The sequence below is a fragment of the Macrobrachium nipponense genome, chromosome 4 (genome assembly GCF_015104395.2).
Source record: "Macrobrachium nipponense isolate FS-2020 chromosome 4, ASM1510439v2, whole genome shotgun sequence".
Taxonomy (NCBI): Eukaryota; Metazoa; Arthropoda; class Malacostraca; order Decapoda; family Palaemonidae; genus Macrobrachium; species Macrobrachium nipponense.
This window is the reverse complement of record NC_061100.1, coordinates 133,607,670-133,629,360: the sequence shown is the minus strand read 5'-3', so window position 1 is coordinate 133,629,360 and position 21,691 is coordinate 133,607,670. Positions and strand designations below refer to the sequence as shown.

The following is a 21,691-nucleotide window of genomic DNA, read 5'->3' as shown; positions in this document are numbered from 1 at the left end:
TTTTTTTTTTTTTTATCTCTCTTCTCCTCCAGTGAAGATAAATTTACACAGAATGCAGATAAATGCAACTTGTATTCCCTAGGAAATATATCTGCCAATCTCCAGTCTTTGGGAAATAAGTTTCATCCTTTGAATCATTATTCTTTATTGACTGTTTTTTAAATGATTGAGTACAATGATTGGCTTTACTTTGTTACCAAGAGTTCCATACAAAATCTTTATTCTGGTTGGGTGCCTGTGGTAAGTGGGACCATTTTCTTATAGATAATGTCATTGTATTTAGAATTGCCACATAATTTTGTTTTGGTAGGGCATTTCCTATGTTGCCCTCTGGAGTTTGTGCTCCACAAATTTCAGGTCTATGACATGTCGACAGCCATGTTGTAGATGTCTGCCAGGAGAATCAGTTGCCATTTGGCTAGTGTTAAAAGAGTTTATTCAAGGTAAAAATGATTTCTGTATTTTTCTGTTTCAGGTGCTATGTTGGAAACTGCACAAATGTTGTTAACCAAAGGCTTTCATCCATCCAACATTTCTGATTCGCTTCTTCATTTCGCATCAAAAGCGGTAGAAGTTCTGGAGTCTATGGCCATTCCAGTTGACCTATCGGATCGTTCTTCTCTTCTGAAGAGTGCGAATACCTCTCTTAATTCCAAGGTACTGTTGAGTAAAATATTTACTATTATGCCATGAATAGAGTAAATGATCTACCTTCAAATTATTTTAGAGTTTAGGAGGTTTGCAATATGATCATAGAAATTTTTACTGTACTTGAAAAATCATTGCATGTTCTGTTTTACGATGTTAGCGTAGTTGTTGCATTCTGTAACATTTTTCAAAGGTTATGGGTGAAAGTTCATATAGTCAAACTCATCCTTTTTGGCCACTGAGGCGTTGGTCGAATATACCGGGGATTTTCCCCACCGTTGCCACGTCTACCCAGGTACCTCTCTCTCTCTCTCTCTCTCTCTCTCTCTCTCTCTCTCTCTCTCTCTCTCTCTCTCTCTCTCTCTCTGAGATTGATCTTTGTTATTTTGTCTTTGTTTCCACACCACCATGAAGGTAAAAGTCAAGGTGCGTTTTTTTTATAGAGGTCTCCCCAGTAGGCCTAATCCTCTCCATGCTGTTTAATGAGATTCTTCGTCTGAGCTGTCCTCGATGTTAATGACGAATGACTATAAATCGCTCAACTGCTATATCTTGCTTCGCATCTTGTTCTATAAGTTTCTCAGCGTGTTTTATTGCCTGCTTCCAGTTTTCCTCTTTCACAGTGTTTAAAGCATCTTTGACTAAATGCTTAAGTTCAGCAATTTTGAATGTATTTCTCTTGGATATGTAAGTTTTTACTTGCGCCCATATAAGCTCTATTGGGTTGTATTGACAGTGGTATGGGGGTAGTCGTACAACTTTATGTCCTGCTTCTAAAGCAAGTGTGTCAATCACGCAAGTTTTCTTTCCATTAGTCATTTTTTGCGAGTTCAGAGAACTCCACTTTCAGCATGTCGTCACGTAGATGTGCACCCTTCTTAGTAAGCCAGTCCTTTATTGCTTCCTTTCTCCAAGATTTTGTTGGGTTTTTGTCAAGCACCATCGTGTGGTATGATGCGTTGTTCATCACAATTACAGACTTCGGGGGGGATGTTGGGTAACAACTGGGTTTTAAACCATTGCTCAAAAACTGCAGCATTCATCTGCTTTTGATAATCACCATCATTTTTTGCTTGGAAAAATAATTCAGCATTCTCGACAAAGCCTTCTTTCGTTCCTGCATGTAGAATGATGAGGCAATTTCCTTTTCCCGTAGGCAGCTTTACTCCTGTTGCTTGTTTGGAGGCCATGTCAGTCCAACACTTTGCAACAGTGTAATTTTGATTGATCCAGGTTTCGTCAAGAAAAACAAGGTTTTCAAAGGACCGTCTGACTTGCCACATCTCTCAAAAATCTCTTGCGAGCAACAGCAACATCATTTCGTTCCATAAGGAACTTACTTCCATCAACTTGAGAAAATCGGAAGCCAATCTGCAACAGGGCTCTTCGAAGTGATTCAACGCTACCATTGTAAGATATTTTCTCCTTCAGCTCTTCCATGACTTTGTTGAGAGTAGGGATTTCACTTCTCTCGTACAATGCCAATACAATTCTTCTTAGGATACACTTATCAAAGTCATCAAAGTTAATAACTGTTGCAGGCTGAGTTTTTGTTGGCGAATGGAAGACAGGTTTCTTGTGTTCAGTTTGGTTTGCTGCAGATCCTTCTAACTCCTTTCACTTGCTTTGGTGGCTTTGGCTGTCCGAGCAAGGGATTGAGTGAATGGTAACAAAGGTGCACCGCTGGCCTTTTCATCTAAAAAAGTACCAATTTACATTGTAAATTGTTTCCTTTGCTTGACTATGCAGGCGGGAGCAGCGAAGAGTAGGAGATATATCCATGTTGGGTCAGTGACTCAGTGACACAGAATGACCTTCGGTGTCCGCAGACGGAGAGAGGTGGCCGCAGAGCACAATGACCGGTGTTGTCAAATCTCAGGAAAACATTTTTAATATCAATTCTCTTATCAAAAACGTAGTCATTCTTAGATAAATGAAGTTTTATTATAAGACAGTGTAATTACCATATATTTAGTTATTATAAAAAATATCAGACACATTTCGTCGTCACTGCTGTGGCATATTTATAGAATTGTGGCAACTGTGCGGAAAATCTAGGCTTAACACGGCCAACGCCTCAGTGGCCAAAAAGGATGTGTTTGACTATAGTTGACATTGGTGTTTTGTGTGAAAGGCAACAGATTGTATAAATGTAATTTGTACTTTGGATACATACTATACAGGCAGTCCCCAGGTTACGACGTTCCGAGGTTAAGGCGCTTCTCAATTATATTCATCAGACATTGTTTCCAGGGTTATGACGCATGTTCCAGGGTTACGCCTACAACGCTGATCTGGCAGATGAAATATGACCCCAAATATGCAAAATAATTAAAATTTTAAAGGTTTTTTTATGAAAAATGCAATAAGAATGCAGTTTACATAGTTTTCAATGCACCCAAAGCATTAAAAGTAAGGTTTTCTTAGGATTTTGGACGATGTTCCGGCTTACGACGATTTTTGGCTTATGACGCGTCTCAAGAACGGAACCCCCGTCGTAACCCGGGGACTGCCTATAGTGATTTGTTCCTACATGATATACAAACCCTTGGTCCTTTTCATCAGGAATTACTTTCAGCGTAGGCTGGAATATGGCTGTTAAATTCTTGAACAAGGGGGTTAGGCAGTAACTACGTCTTGTAGGTGGATATGCCCACCTGATTGGATGTAAACACTCCACTTTGCTTTCGGCTGTTTTCCAAGGAAGATGTATGTTTGTGAGCTCTTGCTGACTAGCTGTTAATCACGATTTCCTGGTAGGATCTTTTTATATTTTGAGTGAATACATATTGTACTTAACTTTAATAATTAATATACAAACGTAATTTTTGTGATAGCCTTACCAGCTGCCTTTATCCTTCATGTGTTGATGATCAGCGGCAAGGGTGCCTACACTTATTACATATTTTCGCCCTTTAACTATCAGGACGAAGCAGTGTTTTCATTTGAAATTTATGCTTACACTTTGGAAATTACTGAGGCTTGCCCGCTTATTGTCTCGCAAAAGTCAGGTTTTCTTGCTGAGCACGCTCTATCACAAGTGCTTGGATAGCTAGAAGAGCCTTCACCAGTACAGATGAGTTCGCTCATCAGTCTGGTTTGGAGTTATGCAAACCTTGGTAATGTATGCAACACCTTGTAGGTGAATGGTCAAGTACCGTCCCTGTGTCTTGGACCTTAGGGTCCTAACATGTAGGACAGCAGACACAGAAATCCCTCTTTAGCCTAAGAACAGTTAATTGGGAATTGGGAAAAGTGATAGTTCTTCGCTGACGATCACCACTCGTGATTATGTAGTGGTGATCTGCTCAGCTCACTCGACTCGGTTTGGCTGAGCTCTCTGCTCTTGATCAGTGCGATCCTTTGCCATGCTTCCATGGCCTAAGAAGAGGTAGGTAGTTTCTCTGCCCCTGAGAAGTCAAACTTGAGACTTCTAAGGGTCTATCCTTTCACTGGGGAGGAGGGAGCAGTTGGCTGTCTCTTCGGCTCGCCTGCTTTTTCTGGAGCGGGAACTGGAATGCTATTTCCACTTTTGTAAGTGAGGAATGGCTATTCTTCAAATGCCAAGATAGATGTCACTGTTCCTCTGGACAGTGCATCTGAACGAGATAGGAGGTCCTCGGTGTAGCCCTCTTTGTGAGGTTCAATCACAGAGAAGATAGATGCATAGCAAGACGTGGCAAGTTCTCGCCAGCTTTTACTGCATTTATCTCTGCTCAACTTTCGCTCGCGTTCACGCAAACGAAGCAGTTGTAGGAAATAAAAGTTTTGTGTGATAGAGTGAGAACACCGTAAGTTCAGAGAGGAACGGGCAAGAACAGTCAATCCTCTCTCTCTCTCTCTCTCTCTCTCTCTCTCTCTCTCTCTCTCTCTCTCTCTCTCTCTCTCTCTCTCTCTCTCTCTCTCTCTCTCCCCTCTAAGAAATGAAGGGAAATTAATGAATGAAAAAAATGAAATATGCAACATATTAGCAGAAAGATAAGAGTATTTACCCCTGGAATTGATAATGAAGATAATGATACAGGAATAAGGGATGAAAATCTTTTATATATTTGGCAAAGTATGTATGTATGATTGGTATGGGCGCCCGGGCTGTCGGTCTGATGGGACCGAGATTCGGAACGGAGATGGGTTTCCACCCTGGGAAGGTCGAAACCTATGTTCGGGAGCCCGGAAACCCCCAGGAGCCTGGGCTCCCAAAATTTCTACCTCCCCCCTCCCCCCTCTGAAGGGTGAGAAGGGATTCCCTGAAACAGCTGGTTTTGCTGTGAAATAGGGCTGGCTATGCCCGTAGACTTAGTTACTTTACAAATTTCTGTATACATATGATTTATCATTTGGAAAAGAATACTATAGTGTAAACATCAATGTGGTTTATCTAGACTTTGCAAAAGCTTTGTACAAGGTAGACCATAATATATTAGACAAGAAAATTAGAAAACTTAATATTGTGGACAAAGTAGGAAGATGGATAAAAGAATTTTTACACAACAGAAAACTGATAGTTATTGCATACAATGAGAAACTGGATGAAGCTAAGGTAATATCCGGTGTGCCACAAGGTACAGTGTTGGCTGCATTGTGGTTTGTTATTATGATTGCAGACAGAGACAGTAATGTTAAGGACTCGGTAGTGAGTAATTTTGCCGATGTCACAAGAATAAGTCGAGAAATTACTTGTGATGAAAATAGGAACTCGCTACATACAAAGAGACCTTAACAGAGTATACAAATGGGCAGAGGTAAATAGGATGGTATTTAACTCTGATAAATTTGAATCCATAAATTATGGAGATAAAGAAGGAAAGCTATATGCATATAGGGGACCTAATAACGAGACAATCACTAATAAGGAAGCAGTTAAAGACCTTGGTGTGATGTTGAATAGGAACATGTTATGCAATGATCAAATAGCAATTCTATGGGCAAAATGCAAAGCAAAAAGGGGAATGTTATGGCACTCCAAAAGAAGAAAAGCTGAACACATGATTATGCTTCATAAAAAGTATGTTCATAGTCCACTTGTGATATGGTACCCACACTACCAAAAGGATATTGCACAAATAGAGTGTGTACAAAGGTCCTTTACAGCTAGAATAGAAGAAGTTAAGGATCTTGACTACTGGGAAAGACAATCATTAAAATTATATAAGCTAGAAAGAAGAGAATGTTACATGGTAATACAGGCATGGAAACACATGGAAGGAATTGCCGAAAACATCATTGAGCTAAAAATATCAGAAAGAGCAAGCAGAGATAGAATAATAGTGTCCAAAACTATACCAGGAAAACTAAGGAAAGCACACAGGACATTAATCCACTACGCACCAGCATCAACAATGCAGCGTCTATTCAATATATCAGGAGTAAGCTCATAGATGTGTTTAAGAATAAGCTCGACCAGTATCTAAGCTGCATCCCAAACCATCTAAGATTGGAAGATGCAAAATATACTGGAAGATGCATTAGCAATTCTCTGGTAGACATTAGAGGTGACTCACACTGAGGGACCTGGGGCAACCCAAACAATATGTAAGGTCTGTAAGGTAAGGTCTCTACTTCCTGGTTACATCGGAATGAACAAGGCAATAAGAGGAATTCTATGGAGTTTACTACTCAGAATTCAAATCCCAGAGACTATGTTTTTGGTTCAATCTTAGAATCTTACCAAACATATGTCAATCTGTTCAAGATGGATAGCACCGAGGAATTTGAACGCCTCTACAGTGTTACTGTTTTTGGGAACAAACAGCTCGGCTTGAACTAGTTATCTTCGGTGTCCTGTTATTGCCGTAGAAGTCTCCCTTTGGGAAACTTTACCTCCGCTCTCTTCATCAGAGAATGAAGGTGGTGTGCTTCCAGTCCTTATCTTGTCTCTTGAATGAAAAAGAAATAAGCTGGAGCACAATTTACAGGAAACTATGAATATACTTGCATACTATTCTCCTTGTGACATCTGAGTTTCCAGATTTGATTTTGAGATGACTAATGGTATTGTTTGCTAACTCTGCAACATTTGCATTATCACCGAACAAGAGGGTTTCTTTCCCTCCCATTTCGGTTAAAATGCAGATGCCTGAGTGTATCTCTTTATGCTTGATGGTTCTAGCCGAACACAGTCCATCATGGAATGCACTACCAGGCAACTCTGTGTAAGAGTCGATCGAGGGGCAGAATGCTGCACTTCGCTTTGAGATGCTGTTTGTATTGGTACTGTTTCTTCTCTGTTGAGGATTAACTATCAATTCGAATCTTTCTGCCCCGGCAATCACACACTTAGGTCTCTGGTTGGCTCGGAATTCTCGCATAAGGCCCATGTCTTATGCTCAACATTTGCCGCTGCGAGAATTTTCAGACATATATCTCAGACTCATTATCATCTTTCTGTTTACCCCACGGTATAACAGAAGTCTGTGGTAGTCTACTGTCCCATCACACCTGCCCCATTGGCCACTGTGATGACGCAGAATGATTTTCTTCAGACAATTAGTACCTTTTCTTAATTAACCTGTAACTCAAGACAACCTTTCAGGCCTCCCATGAGTGTCTGGTTATGCTCGATGGTTCTAGCCGAACGCATTCCATCATGGAATGCACTACCAGGCAACTCAGTGTGAGAGTCGAGCGACTGTCAGAATGCTGCACTTTGCTCTGAGATTTTGTTCGTATTAGTACTGTTTCTCCATCATCGAGGATTAACTACCAGTTCGAATCTCTCTGCCTGGCAATCACAGACTTAGGTCTATGGCTGGATCGGAATTCTCGCATAAGGCCCATGTCTCGTGCTCAACATTTGCCGTTGCGAGAATTTTCAGACAGAGATATATCTCATTAGACTAATTATCATCTTTCTGTTTACCCCACAGTATAACAGAAGTCTGTGGTAGTATGGTAGTCTTCTGTTCCATCGCACCTGCCCCATCAGCCACTGCAATGACGCAAAATGATTTTTTTCAGAACAATTTGAGTTTTGTCTTCTAATATACGTTTTCTAATTTGTAAGCTGTTCAATTATTCTTTGTTCACCCCGAATTGAAAATGAATAACGGAAGATTTCGCCTGTTCCCTGCCTGACTAGCTTTGCTTCCAGAGTAAACAGAAAATTCCTCCCTGATCCAACCCACAAGAAGCAGTTCTTCAGGCAGTACAATCCCTGTGTTTTCATTACTGAAAGACTATGCCTTCATTGCAAGCTCTGACTTTCTCACCGAGCGGCAGTGAAATAATGGATTAACTATTTCCGTCTCCTGTAAAACACCAGGGATTAGAGCAGTCTTCCCCTGGTTGGTGTCATCAATGGGACTTTTTTTGTGATCAGAATCGTGAGAATTCACTTCTCTCCTATTCAGCTGTGAAGACGTAGGTCCACATTCACCTAAGTCATTCACTAAGTAGTATTGTTTCTCCTTGGTTGCGATTCAACTACTGATGAAAAACTTTTGTCTTGCCATCACAGGGACCTTGGTCTCTAGAAGGCCCTCGCAAGAATCATCATCTCGTCTCTCAACATCGTTGGTGAACAAGATAGACGATTTGTATGGTTCCTTCTCAACATTACTGTTAAAAAGGCGGGTGTCATGTCGTGACTACATCTCGGATGCGCAATCATTCGGCATCTGTTGAAGAGTCCTAAACCTTCATGATCTCTTATCCTTTGGACTGTATTGGTTGATCCAGATCAACCATTACTTTGTCCTATTGATTTGTTGCTGTACCTAAGAAGGATCAACACCCTTCATTGAGTATCGATACCTTTATCCATTGCGGACTTCCAGTGCAGAAGTTTCTAATGACACGTCTTCGTCCGAGTCTTTCGATATCATGAGGAACTTCCCTGCAGTTTGGTACATCCGTTCGCTCTCTCGGAAAGCAAGCAGTACTAGTGGCTGGGTACTTTTCATCACTCCGAAGAATATGTCGGACTGGAAGATAGATGCGGTCTTGGTCTTATTACGACCACATTTATATCTTTCTTCCTTTGGGTCTGCCACAGGTCCTTGGAACCTTTTTTTCTTAGACCCATGATGGATGCTCACAAGTTATGTTTACTTACCCAGCTCTGTCAAGTGGATAAGTGGCGTTTCGCATATGGTGTGCGGTTCTAGAGGTAAGAAGGATGCAAGAGTCGCTGGCCTCTCCACCTTCCCCTCCTAGTCCTTCCACTCCTCATCCTTCAGGTTTGGATAGGACTCAAACGTACGCTTGCTGGTTGGGCGGTTGATGTAGTAAGCTTGCACATCGAGTTTCCTTTCTATTTTTTTTTTCAACAGATTCATAGAAGCAATCCCACTCCTTCCTCTAGCAAGGGGAGGGAGACTGGAAATAATGCAAACCCTTCCCAGAACTTTGGATTCATGCTTCCAACTCTAAATATTCTTCCCAGCCCTTTTTCAGATAAGTCACGATTCCTCACTCATTTGAAAAAGTTCCAGAAGTCTGACTTGATCATGCAGTTCCTATACTCCAAGTTGTCAGAGGCAGGGCGCTCCTCCTCGCTCTCACGACCAGGAGGAATAGCCCAGGTGTGCTAAACTTCAGTCAGTTCTAGAGGCTCACTCATATTCCTCCCACCAATCGGTGAGTCTTCCTAATGTAAAGGACTGAGGGTTTGTATATCATGTAGGAACAAATCACAACTTTTGAAAATAAATTGTATTTTTCCTAACCATACAGACCTGAGGTCCCTTACATTAATGCCCACCTCATGCCACCCCTCAATCAGAAACCTGGCTGTATTCCAGCCTACATTGAAAGTAATTCCTAATGTAAAGGACCCCAGGTTTGTATAGTTAGGAAAAATACAATTTATTTAAAAGAATTTTATTTAAAAAAAAATGTTGATTTGTTTTTAAATAACCTAATACCGGGCATATACATGCAGTGGGCTTGATATATTAGTCATACACTTGCAGTTGCTTACAGAATAATTTTTTTTTTTATAATGTTTATAGTGAAAGGATATAAGAATCACTACAATCAAAGCACATTACATGTCAAGATTTGCTTTGTCAGTCTTCATTGTGAATTCTCTAAAAAAAAATTAGGAGTTTTTTTATTTGGAATGTTGGTGTAAATAGTTGTCTAGTAGGGATGAACACTTGCCAGTGATTGTTCAATATATTGTTTATAATTTTGGTATTCTCATAGCAAACCTGTGTTGGCTGTGGATATTCTAAATTCTGTTGGTAAGTTATACTGTTGTGAAGTCCAGACTAGTACAGAAATCAGGTCTTGGAATTATCTGGCCATTTGTTTATTGGTTTTTTACTTATAAACCTTTACCAATATTCATGAACTTTTACCAATAATCATGGCACATTGTTGTTGATAAGATTAGCAAGCTGTTTGAGCTGGTGGTAGGAGCTTTTTCACATAATATGTGGTGTCATGATTGACTTACTCTTGTAAAGGTTGAGAACTTTCCTGTAATAAGAGGCAATTGTTTTTTTGTCCTTACAAAGATATATGAAAAATTATTTTGTCCTTGCGAACGGTTCCAAAGGTATATGAACAATTCTTTTTTTCTTTGTGGTTCCAGGGGTATATGAAAAATTGTAAGTTCTATTTTGTAAATAATTGTGCTTTTTTATTTGGACAAAAAATTATAATTTTATCTGTCTTTCAGGTTGTTCATGAACATTCTGGCATGTTAGCCCCAATGGCTGTAGATGCAGTTCTCAAAATTGTAGATCCAAGCCAAGACACAAATGTTGACCTTCATGACATTTGCATCATAAAGAAACTTGGTGAAACTGTAGAGGACTCACAGTTGGTTGATGGCATTGTTTTCACACAAAAGACTCAGGGTTTTGGAGGACCTAACAAAATGGAGAAGGCTAAGATTGGTCTGATTCAGTTCTGCATCTCGCCACCTAAAACTGATGTAAGCATAAATGCACCTATTGATTGTTGTACTTGGTGTGACACATTTGAAGAAGTCTTGCTGAGTATGAGACATTTAAAGAAATCTTGCTCAACTTGGGTTTAGTATGCCTTTATGTACATATATATAACGGCAAAGTTTGTGATTATGGTATTGTTATTTATGTAAAGAATGGTGATTTTAGTCATGTTATTTCCTCTACATGTGGGAAAAGGGTATATGGAGAATGTTTTTAGGGTTTATATTTTTGGGTAATTTTGTTTTCTGACAGGATGATACTGCTTATGTAGTTTGACATCAATTGTAAGTACGCCCAAAGGCTCATATGATAAATAATGCCATCAGGTGGTTATGATAAATACTCATTTGCCTTCACAGTAACAGGAAACCATGTATTTTCTAGAGTAGTGTGCCTGTAGATCAGTATTTTGCTGTAGGAAGTACAGTATGTACTTGAATTTCTTACACGTTATTGGAGTCAATTACACAGCTGTGGTGTTTTTTGCTCAGGTGTTATGGTATGGTCATAAAAAGTCTGCTGTTTAACATTTGTTAATTAAATACTGATAACCTTTGAGGACACTAAAAGGGGAATTTTTTTTATTCAGATTACAAGTTGAGAAAAGCATGCAGTAGCATTAATAACATTTTATATTGAGTAACATTCCAAGGTTCAAAGGTCTTGTCTGGAAGTGTTCTTAAATGATAAGTGAGAACATAAAGATTGAGAGGGTACAAAATAATATGTTTGTAAGAGAAGTGAAATGTTAGGAAGATTCAAAGGGCAGGCACAAAGGAAGACACTTTCTTAATGAGAAGTGAAAATGTGGAAAGGGTTCTGGAAACGTTGGACAGATAGAAGGCAAGAGACAAGGAAATTGAATGAGAACTTCAAATGGAGGATGTAGTTAAAGGTTACTGCAAAGTGTACTATTTTGATGATACTTTTTATTTTTAGCTCTCATGGTGGTTAGATGTTGACTGAATTATTACTCATTCAGTTGTATTATGAAATAGTTGGGTTTAATTGAAAATGGAGGTTCTGACAAATCCTTTTATTAGGTATGCTTCTTAAACTTGCAATTCATTGTTGACTATATTTTGGATATTCATACAAAAAATGTTACTTCGGTGTTATTCTGCAGTCTGTATAAAAAAGGATTTGATCTTGAGAGCTATTCATCGAAGTTTCTTGGGTCAAAGGTGTGACAGATTGTAAGGTGAGTCAGTTACTTGTCCTTCCGATGTGGTGAGTTTTCATTTCCAACAATAGGCATGATTTTTTCATTCATTACTATCATGTTCTTTGTTCCATATATGCTGCCATATATTGATTTTAATGGGTTTTAGTCATAAGTAATCAGTTAGTAGGATGTCTTTATGGTGATTCTGTCCTAGTACTTGCAACTGTGGCTGCTTTATGTCTTCATTTCTCTAATACGTACATGGGTAGGAATTTTACATAAAGTATTTCTACATTTTACTATTTTAGAATTGGTGAATTGAAAACTTTAGTCTTAGCTGATTGAGAGTGATATCGATATACTATTATTAACTTTTTTTTTTTTTTTTTTTTTTTTTTTCTCCTCTTGATAGATGGATAACACAGTGTTAATTCGAGACTATGCTGCCATGGACCGTGTCTTGAGGGAAGAGAGACAGTATATTCTTAATATAACAAAGAAAATCAAAGCTGCAGGTTGCAATGTTCTTTTGATTCAAAAATCAATTCTCAGGTAAGAATATTAAATAATGTATGTACAGATGTCGATGTGGAGTTTTTACTGAAAATACATTGTATTATATATTTTACAGTTTAGCTATAAAAGTGGAGAGGCTATTGTGTGCATTCTTTTGCCCATCTTTTATCCACTGTTGTCCTTTCTTGTTGTTGCTTTCACCACCTATTCATGTAGAGGGTGACACTTGCAATAAACAAAATTTTGGAGATGTAGGTGATTCTGTAAAGGTGTGAAGCCAGTGCCTAATCCTTTCTCTTTTTCATGTACTTGTTTGCTTCATTATTTGTCGATAAATTACTTATGTTCCTCTATTCTGCACCTGCTTAATATACTGTGTATCCTCAGCTGTTCTTTTAATCTCTAATTCTTTTATTATTTAAAAAAATACGTGACATTACCATGTTTTTTGTTGAAATATATTTGAAATGTACTTTGGAGCCTCTTCATTTATGGTTGCTGTTTGCTCAAATTGCAGTAGTTTTATATTTCTATAAATTTTGTGTGACAAGTGTGCTTTCACTCATAAAATTACATATTTGTTTTACAGGGATGCTGTCAGTGATCTTGCACTTCATCTACTAGCTAAACAAAAGATTATGGTTGTGAAGGATATTGAAAGAGAAGACATTGAGTTTGTTTGCAAAACTCTTGGTTGCCGACCTGTTGCATCTCTAGATCACTTCACACCTGAATGCATGGGGTCTGCAGAATTGGCAGAAGAGATACAGGCTGGTGGCAGCAAATTTGTAAAGATTACAGGCGTACAGAACCCTGGTAGAACAGTATCCATTTTACTCAGAGGCAGTAACAAACAGGTAATTATTGCTTTCAGTATTTACATGAATACCACATAATATATTAGAATTATCTTGAATTGTGAATTCTGTTGTGAGCATTGAATGCACATTGGGATCACAACCTGACAACTTGATCTCAACAGTTATTGTTATATATCAGGTACATCCAAGTCTGGAAAAATAAAAATCATACTGTAAACTTGAAGTATATATCATATAAAAGTGGGTACTGCCTTCAGTAATGAAAGAGTTCATGTGAGAGATTTTGAAGCGAATAATGCCAAAGTGTGCATCCTAAAATACCAGTGCTCTTGCATTCATTACAAATGCTAGACAGCCCTTCTTGCATAAAGACCACTATTAAAGTGGAATCCATCTGGCTCTGGGAAAGAAAGAAAATCTGTACTCAAAGATTCTGTTAAGTCTGCAGTCAAGGAATTATCTTTATTTATGAATTCTGTTCCTTTCACTACACCAATTAGAGAATTTGCTCCTCTTGACCTTAGCTGTTTCCTCTGAAACTCATCTTCCGAGGCTTTGTAGTCTCCGGGCATGTGATTGTAGCATCTCAAGGTTGCTATGGCATCTGTTTGGTAATGTTGTTGGCTAAGAAACTTCTTCAGACAAGATCTTCCTGGGTCTGTTCATCAGCATGGTGAGGAGGTTAAAGAATCCACTCTCCTGTATTGCACATTCCTGGAAGCTGAAAGTTTTAGTACATGCTTTGTGAGTGAATGGATGTAAGATGTACTAGTTCAGGTTGTTCCTTCACCTATCCCTCTGGGGTCCTAGTGCAATTGGACTGAGCAACATTCAGGAGAGTTCAGGGTCATTACAAACAGATCCATTAATGTGTTATTACAAACAGATCTGCTATGGTGTACCCTATTGATGCTAGGGATCTTAGTAGATATCTGGATGCATTGGTCACTGAAATGAACCTTGCTACTATCCAGATATACTTTGTCATGTAAATTTTGGTCATGAGTTGCTTTTCTTCACACTTGTAACCTACCTGCCAAGAGCCAAGAAAATACTTGGATGGCTTTCAAAGTTCTTGTTTACTGGTGGTCAAACTGATATACTCCTTAACCTTGCTCCACACTTTAGTAAAAGATCAGTATCTCCAGGGATGAAGGGAGCTAGTGGAATACCCATTAAAAGATGAACCTACTACCATAGGAACTCTTAAGACTTGTTAATGTCTAGTTTATGGAAACTGTGAAATTGTCATAAGGAACCAGCTTTTCCAGAGACAAGATGCTTGGTCAGGTGTTACTACATTTTATGGAGGATCTAGGCTGCACTGTAAATTTTGGGTCAAAACAACACATATCTGACTTAGTCCTTTCTAGAGAAAAGTAAGCAGTCTGGGAATTGATGTTCATACCCATCAATACCACTAAAGGGAATTGATGTTCATACCCATCAATACCACTAAAGCCAATTTCTTTTGTTCATGTGAAGGCCCAGACTTTGGCATGTTTAAAGCAAAAGACTCGGATGTCTTCATAGTTCCACTGGAAATAATGCCATCACCAATCAGTTCTCCAAGTGCCTTCTAAATGTGGTTTTATGGTGTTACTAGCATCATGGTCTGAGAACATGGACCCTTGAAAAGAAATTTTCTCTACCCTGAAGATATTTCTTCTAAGTCAGATGCATTGGGATATAGAAATAGGTTGTTTTTTGTCTTAGAATTGCCACGTGCGAAGTTAAGGCCACAAATGTTAACTTGCCTAGTTATATTAGGTTGTGATGGAGCACTATTATAATATAATTTTGCAAATTTTGATTTGAACATAATACTTGGTCATGATACACGTATAATCTGACAAGTTTTTAAAGAGCCTAAGTTCAATTATTTTTCTCTCAATTTTTATTGTCAGGTATTGGAAGAAGCTGATAGATCTCTTCATGATGCCTTGTGTGTTATTCGTTGTTTAGTAAAGAAAAGGTTCCTTATTCCTGGTGGTGGAGCTCCAGAAGCAGAACTATCAGTTAAACTTACTCAGTATGCACATTCTCTAACTGGCATGGATGCCTATTGTTTTAGGTGAGTATAATATTGTGTGACGTTACTAATTTGTTTCATAATTTCAATGGTGGCATGGGGAAGGCCACTTGTCATCATTATTTTTTCAAATATTTTACATGTTGATGGTTAATTATGCTGCTAATTTGTTTCAGCCATTTTCAATTTGCTGGTATACACTTTAGTTCATTTCTATGTAGTATATGACACCTTAGCTCATTATCATTTATTGATAATGAAAACTGAAGTTGGATAAGATTTGTTTTTATTAACCAAGTTGTTCAATTTACAGGGCTTTTGCTGAAGCTCTAGAGGTAATTCCTGCCATTCTGGCAGAAAATGCTGGTCTCAGTCCTATCTCAACTGTCACAGAATTGCGCAACAGACATGCACGTGGGGAGACCCATGCTGGTGTTAATGTACGGAAGGTTAGTAATAGTTTCTGTCAGTATATTTACTTAAAGATAATTTAACAGAAATTTTTACAAAATTTGTACATAATTTTCTTGATTGTAAAGTAAGATGCTGATGTAGCAACATACAACAATCGGTAAAGTGAATGGCAAATTTTACTTTGATGGTGGGGATTGACTTGGCCTCTAGTATGTTTTGTGGATGGTAGCTTTTGTTCTTGCTGTATGATAAAGCAAGCTGCTCGTAAAATAATTTTGTTTCCTGTGTTTTTGCTTTGATAACTTACTCTTTTTTTTCTTATGTTCTTTCACTAAAATATAAATTTTTACATTGATATAAATATACATGAACTTGACAAGTATTCAGACATAAACAATTTACCTAATGAACATGAACTTGACAAGTATTCAGACATAAACAATTTACCTAATGATTTGCTTTGTACTTACAGGGTAGTATTTCTAATATTATTGACGAGAATGTATTGCAACCCTTGTTGGTGTCTACCTCTGCCATTACTCTGTCAGCCGAGTGTGTGCGGTCCATTCTCAAAATTGATGACATTGTAAGTACAATTTAGTTAATTATATTACAAGTGAAATTTCTATTTCTTTTTTTAATTTTTTTTCTTTTAAGTAGAATAATTTTTGCCTATGTATCTTTGAAATGTGGAGGATTTTAAGTGTGCCACATTTTCAAAATACTGTTGCTACAATAGGAGATGCAGAATTATTAAAACTACATTTCCAAATGGGACATTTATTTACAGGTAGTGAGGGTTCTGTTGCGAGTGTAAATTGATTGTTTCTGCGGTATCTTCAGTGCTATCATTTTGTCTAAATTTTGGGTATCATAATTCAAGTTAATTTTTTTTTTTTTTTCATCTGTTCCTGCTATTATTGGTTTTAAAGCTGCCCCCCCCCCCCCTCCCTCCCCCCAAGATTGAGAGAATAAAATGCTAAAACCCATACATTGATTTTTTTTTTTTTTTTTTTTTTTTTTTTTTTTTTTTTTTTCCCCCACGAAAGATATAGCTATATTACTCAGTGCAAGTACGTGAAAAGTATTCCTCTCTGATTTTGCAAGAAGACCCCAGTACTGTACTTGTCAGTTATATACAGTATGCTCTAAAATACTGTACAGATCATAATTTGCTTCAGGTTCTGTTTCAGTTCTTACTTTTAATCTTTGTAGCTCAGGAACATAACTTAAAATTGTGTGTATTTTTTTTCTTTCTTTTTTATTATACTGTCCAGACAGTAATTTGCAAGGATGCTCAACTTATTTTCATGTTTATGTCTACTCTTAAACTTGTATGTGGAAGTAATATGCAATAAAAGATTGCTTCCAGAATTTTCAGTTACCATGTTATGAGTGCTGACCTGATACATTTTGTTGTATATTGATGCAATTTTGTTTTCAGGTGAATGTGATTCGTTGAAAGCAAGGATCTGGTTTTTGATACTACCCAAGTGCTTTAAGCGTGCAGACGTCACCCTACTAATTTTCTGCTGCTTTGCCTCACCTCCACAGTGTATAATTGTGAACAAATTTAGGTCACCTGAATAATTGAATTAATCTAAACAATAAAATATATGAATTAAGTCAGTTTCTTTAAGCCATGAACAGCATAAGTTTTAGATGTTTTTCTCTCTTAGAAAATCATTTAAATACATTATCATGCCCAAAGATCACTGGAATTCACAATACACCACGGGCAAAGTATGTGGGAAAGTGGAATAAGGTGTACTATGTAGGAAACAAAAATCAGTGTATCAAATTTATTCCTCTACTGGACAATAGTACTACTGCACACTTGCAATTAATCTGGGCAATTTGAGTCCTTTTAAGTGTGAGAAAGCTTTTCAGTTCCAATTTCCATCTACAGAAGGGAAATTAAAAATTTTGTAGCATATTGTATATGTTGTAATTGAGGCATTTCCATAAAATGTAAAATTAAATGGTAACCTAATTTCAGTATCAAAGGTTTTCTGCTTGGAATTAATTTGAATTCTCTTGTCTGTACTACCTCATCTGCTGGATTGCAAGGCTGAATTTTAGTACATATAAAAAACCAAATATCTGTGTAACGAGGTAGTTAGGCCACTGGTAAATTGGAAGCTTTTCCTTGACAGATGGAACAAAACATTGTTGTGCTTTTAAGGCTTCTTGTTTTCTGAGGGACCATGAGCACTTGGAAGGAGGAATTAAGAGAATCAGGAAAAGCTAGTCACAGAATGCTTCAAGGTTTATAATCACTAATGATACAGTATTTGGGACATGATGCAGATAATATTGGTTGATAAGGTAGCTAGGACACAATATAGATGCTGGTTATTGGTTGGACAAGTGTGCACCTTAACCATGTAGTGTACAAGATACAAGAGAATGGAGAAAACTGTCAGATGACGAGCTTTTAATAATGGTCCAAGATGAATGGAGCGCCTCAGTGGCGTGGTTGGTATGGTGTTGGCATGCCACCTCGATAGCTGCGAGTTTGATTCTTGGGCATTCCATTGATGAGTAAAAGATGTGTATTTCTGGTGATAAAAGTTCACTCTCGACATGGTTCAGAAGTCACGTAAAGCTGTGGGTCCCGTTGCTGAATAACCACTGGTTCCATGCAACGTAAAAACACCGTACAAACAAACAAGGTGAGTGGAAAACTACAGAACATGAAGCACTGGAAAGTCTTGATTGGCAGAATTTTACAAATTGCAGAGGAGGAATGAGTACTAGCTGGTCTGAAGAGATGTAAATAGGAAGTAGCAAGACAAAGTGCCTCAGTGGTATGATAGGTATGGTCTTGGCCTGCCACCTCAGTGGCTGCGAGTTTGATTCTTGGGCATTCCACTGAGGGGTTAGAGATGTGTATTTCTGGTGATAGAAGTCCACTCTCGATGTGGTTCGAAAGTCACGTAAAGCCGTTGGTCCTCTTTCTGAATAACCACTGGTAACATGCAACGTAAAAGCACCATACAAACAAACAAAGACCCGTAAGAAGGCCCAGGAACTCGTGGGAAATGGTGATAAATTACGGCCTTAAGGCTTGTCTACGGTAGGAAACTGTTTGCAAACCGTTTGCAAGCAGTTTCCAAACTGTTTGCAAACAATGTTTCCTAGTGTGGACAGGCCTTTATCCTAACAGGAGACAGAATAGGTACAGTCCTGGACAGGAGTAGAAAGAGCTCACTTGACTTTTAGCCCCGTGAAGGGAAAGCTGTGAAATGTTTTTTCATGACGCTGTTTGCTACACTAGTTTGTATTAGTGTGTGTGTCTTATAAATGGTGTTTTTGTTAACAGAAGAACTCCATCATGCATGTTCTTCATGAAATGAGGCCACCACTCGAGCAACCGTCTATCTGCACAAAACAGAAATCGGAGAAACACGCGATTGAGTTTTGCAATGTTTACGTTGTCATATTTCCGTTAATATTTATGCCATGACATCATTCTTTTTTTCAAAATGAAGCTAAAAGCATGCTCTTTAACAATATGTGTGTAAATATTATCTGTCTATCCAAACTGTACCTCAAACAACATAACTGCAAAAAACCGGTTTGTCAACATTGGAATGCGTATATGAGTGATAACCTGAATGGTATGATGTCATTTTTTTTTCTTCAACATTATATTAGCCTAGATTTTAGAAACTTAAATAATTAAAAACTAGTATGATTATATAATGATGAGAAGAAGAAATAAAAAATTTAAAACTTAATTGCATAAGGTTGGTGTTCTGTAAAATTATTCAGCTATGTACTAGGTCTCATGACACGTCTTTAGTCTTCATTCATAGTAGGCTTATGTGGTGCAATCACATAACTGCATACCTAAAAAAAAAATGTGTTAAAGCATACTGTAGCCCTAAAAGCATGGTAGGATGCAAGATTTACAAGCACAATTTTTTTATTACTCATAATTATGCATAAAAAAAGAGCATGACTAATTTTTTCCCCATTTAACACATCTGACTATCCAATAATGGGTACAGTAATGATAGGCTAATAGATTTTTAAAATCCAGTAAGATATAGTGTTTGGAAGGTATTTTCACTGGTTTTTTTTACCATAAAAAGACCAAGGAGTAATTACGTGTACACTCACATTATTCTTTTCACACAGTACTACATTCTACTGCGTTGTTTTCCATTTCATTCGATTCCTTATGCTTTTCACCCATAGTAGATGATCACAATAACTTATTTTTGTCAGAAACAATGCTTACTGAAAATTATAAGGTAAACCACGGAACACGAGAACTTGACAGCCAAACTAAGTGCCCTTTAAATATGACGTCATACCAAATCAAAGAACCTCATTGGTGGACGCATGCAGATAACGTTTTGTTCGACATAACATTATCCGGGCTCCTTTTCCCTCGAATAACCGCTTATCTGCAAATTTTGCAGATATACTGTTGTTCGATTAATTTTCATCCCAGGCTCTTTCACTCGAATAACTCACAAATATTGCGCATTTATGATTCTAGTTACTCTCAGTCTCTAGATTATGAACGTGAATAACATATTTTTTTACAATTTCTAAACACTATACTCTGTTTTTTTCCATCTGTCCATCAGCCTGTGGTGTTTTTGTATGGTAATACTACGTCCCGGGCTTTAGATAGTTACATTCAGCTAACATTCAACGATTATAATAATATCCTATTTCGAATATTAACGGTGTAATTCGCATACAGTAAATTATTAACACACTTTTTAGTTAAAAATGTACACCCAGATATCCTTTTATTTACCTAAAATTTACACATAGCGTAACTATCTAAAGCCCGGGACGCAGTGTTACCATACAAAAACACCACAGGCGGATGAACAGATGAAAAAAACAGAGTAAAGTATATAGAAGAAGAGTTGCTGGATTCGAAAGTATGTATAACTCAAAATCTGAAAATTTGCAGGTAGACGCTTGTTTCGAGTGGCGGCCTCAAATGAGATCCACCTATAAGACGCAGTCAGAGTGAAGGGAAATCCCATTTCAGAAGGTAAAAGTTTTAAATTAATATTATTTTAATATTCATTTAAAACTTTTCTAATCACTGAAATGGTAGTAATGTGTAACATGACAATTTTATTGTGCTTTAGTAATTGTTCGTAACTTGTTGTACGTCGAAAGCTTTAGGAAAAATGTATATAAGATAAGGGAAAGTGATGCCTTGTGGGCTCTAGAGCCAGTTCATAGGCTTAGACTGGATAATCCAGTGTAATCCATAGTAAATCCAACGAGAGGACTAATGGAGCTCCCGACTGTATCACTGTTTTTCTTTTTATTGCATTCGATATATTTTTGCTGCGTGAAGAGACGTTATTTAAATCACGGCGTGCTTTTGTATATGCTATGTAAAATTGCAGTGTACTTTCTTTTTAAATAGTTTGCATGCGCAACGGTCAGGATAAAAAGAAATGGCCTTATCATAAAGCATAAGTACTGATTTGCCTCACTTTTTCTGACGCTTATGAGTCTGACTTATTCTATCACTATATCGGAACAGGTATTAGTCTTACCCGTTGGGATTATCCTTTAAAAAAAAATAAGCAGCTTAGGTATGCTTTTGAAGTTATGTGAATATCGGTGTATAATCTTAGTTAAGAATATGTAGTTGTGTTTCCCAGTATGCATACATTTTAAAAACCTCGGTGCATTGTAAAGGTCCAAAGTTTCGTATAAGTGATGTATGTATTCATGTAGGAATTGTTCTAAACAGTTTTAAAGTAATAATTAATCATTGTGTAAAGTGCATGATGATTTTCCACGCAAGACACGGTTTACTGACCTAAGACTAATAAGCGGAAAGAAGAATGTAAGCAAGAATACCGAATCTAAACATATATATATTTTTCCTTTTAAGTTTCGAAAACACAAAAGATCAGACAAAATTAATTTCAATAAAACTATTTTATCTAATATGAATGATACAACAAAATTTGTTTTTGCGCAAGTCATACCCTGCAGAAATTATCACGGGTCATTCTTTTTCGTTATTGTCTTTATGGTCAGCGTCCTGAAATAGTCAAAACAATGTATTGTGCGCTTCCAAAGTGTTTGTTTATCAGGCTGAGCATGATGATGTATTCTAACGTAAAATCGAAGAAAGAAAAACAGAAGAAGAATGGGAATACGGGTCTTAATTTTACCCAACAGTTTAGTCCCA

The 21,691-nt window shown here is 37.6% G+C and overlaps 1 protein-coding gene across 1 annotated transcript in view; it reads left to right on the top strand.

Moving 5' to 3' along the window:
* The window catches only part of LOC135211189 (T-complex protein 1 subunit delta-like), a 70,631-nt gene extending 53,508 nt beyond the window's left edge, over positions 1 to 17,123 (top strand). Inside the window, exons 3-10 of the mRNA XM_064244404.1 lie at positions 476 to 657; positions 10,274 to 10,531; positions 12,128 to 12,267; positions 12,821 to 13,088; positions 14,960 to 15,126; positions 15,398 to 15,533; positions 15,971 to 16,084; positions 16,943 to 17,123. Coding sequence (XP_064100474.1) covers positions 476 to 657; positions 10,274 to 10,531; positions 12,128 to 12,267; positions 12,821 to 13,088; positions 14,960 to 15,126; positions 15,398 to 15,533; positions 15,971 to 16,084; positions 16,943 to 16,960 — 1,283 coding nt within the window. The 3' untranslated portion in view covers positions 16,961 to 17,123. The remainder of the gene's footprint in view (positions 1 to 475; positions 658 to 10,273; positions 10,532 to 12,127; positions 12,268 to 12,820; positions 13,089 to 14,959; positions 15,127 to 15,397; positions 15,534 to 15,970; positions 16,085 to 16,942) is intronic.
* The last annotated feature ends 4,568 nt before the right edge of the window (positions 17,124 to 21,691 follow it).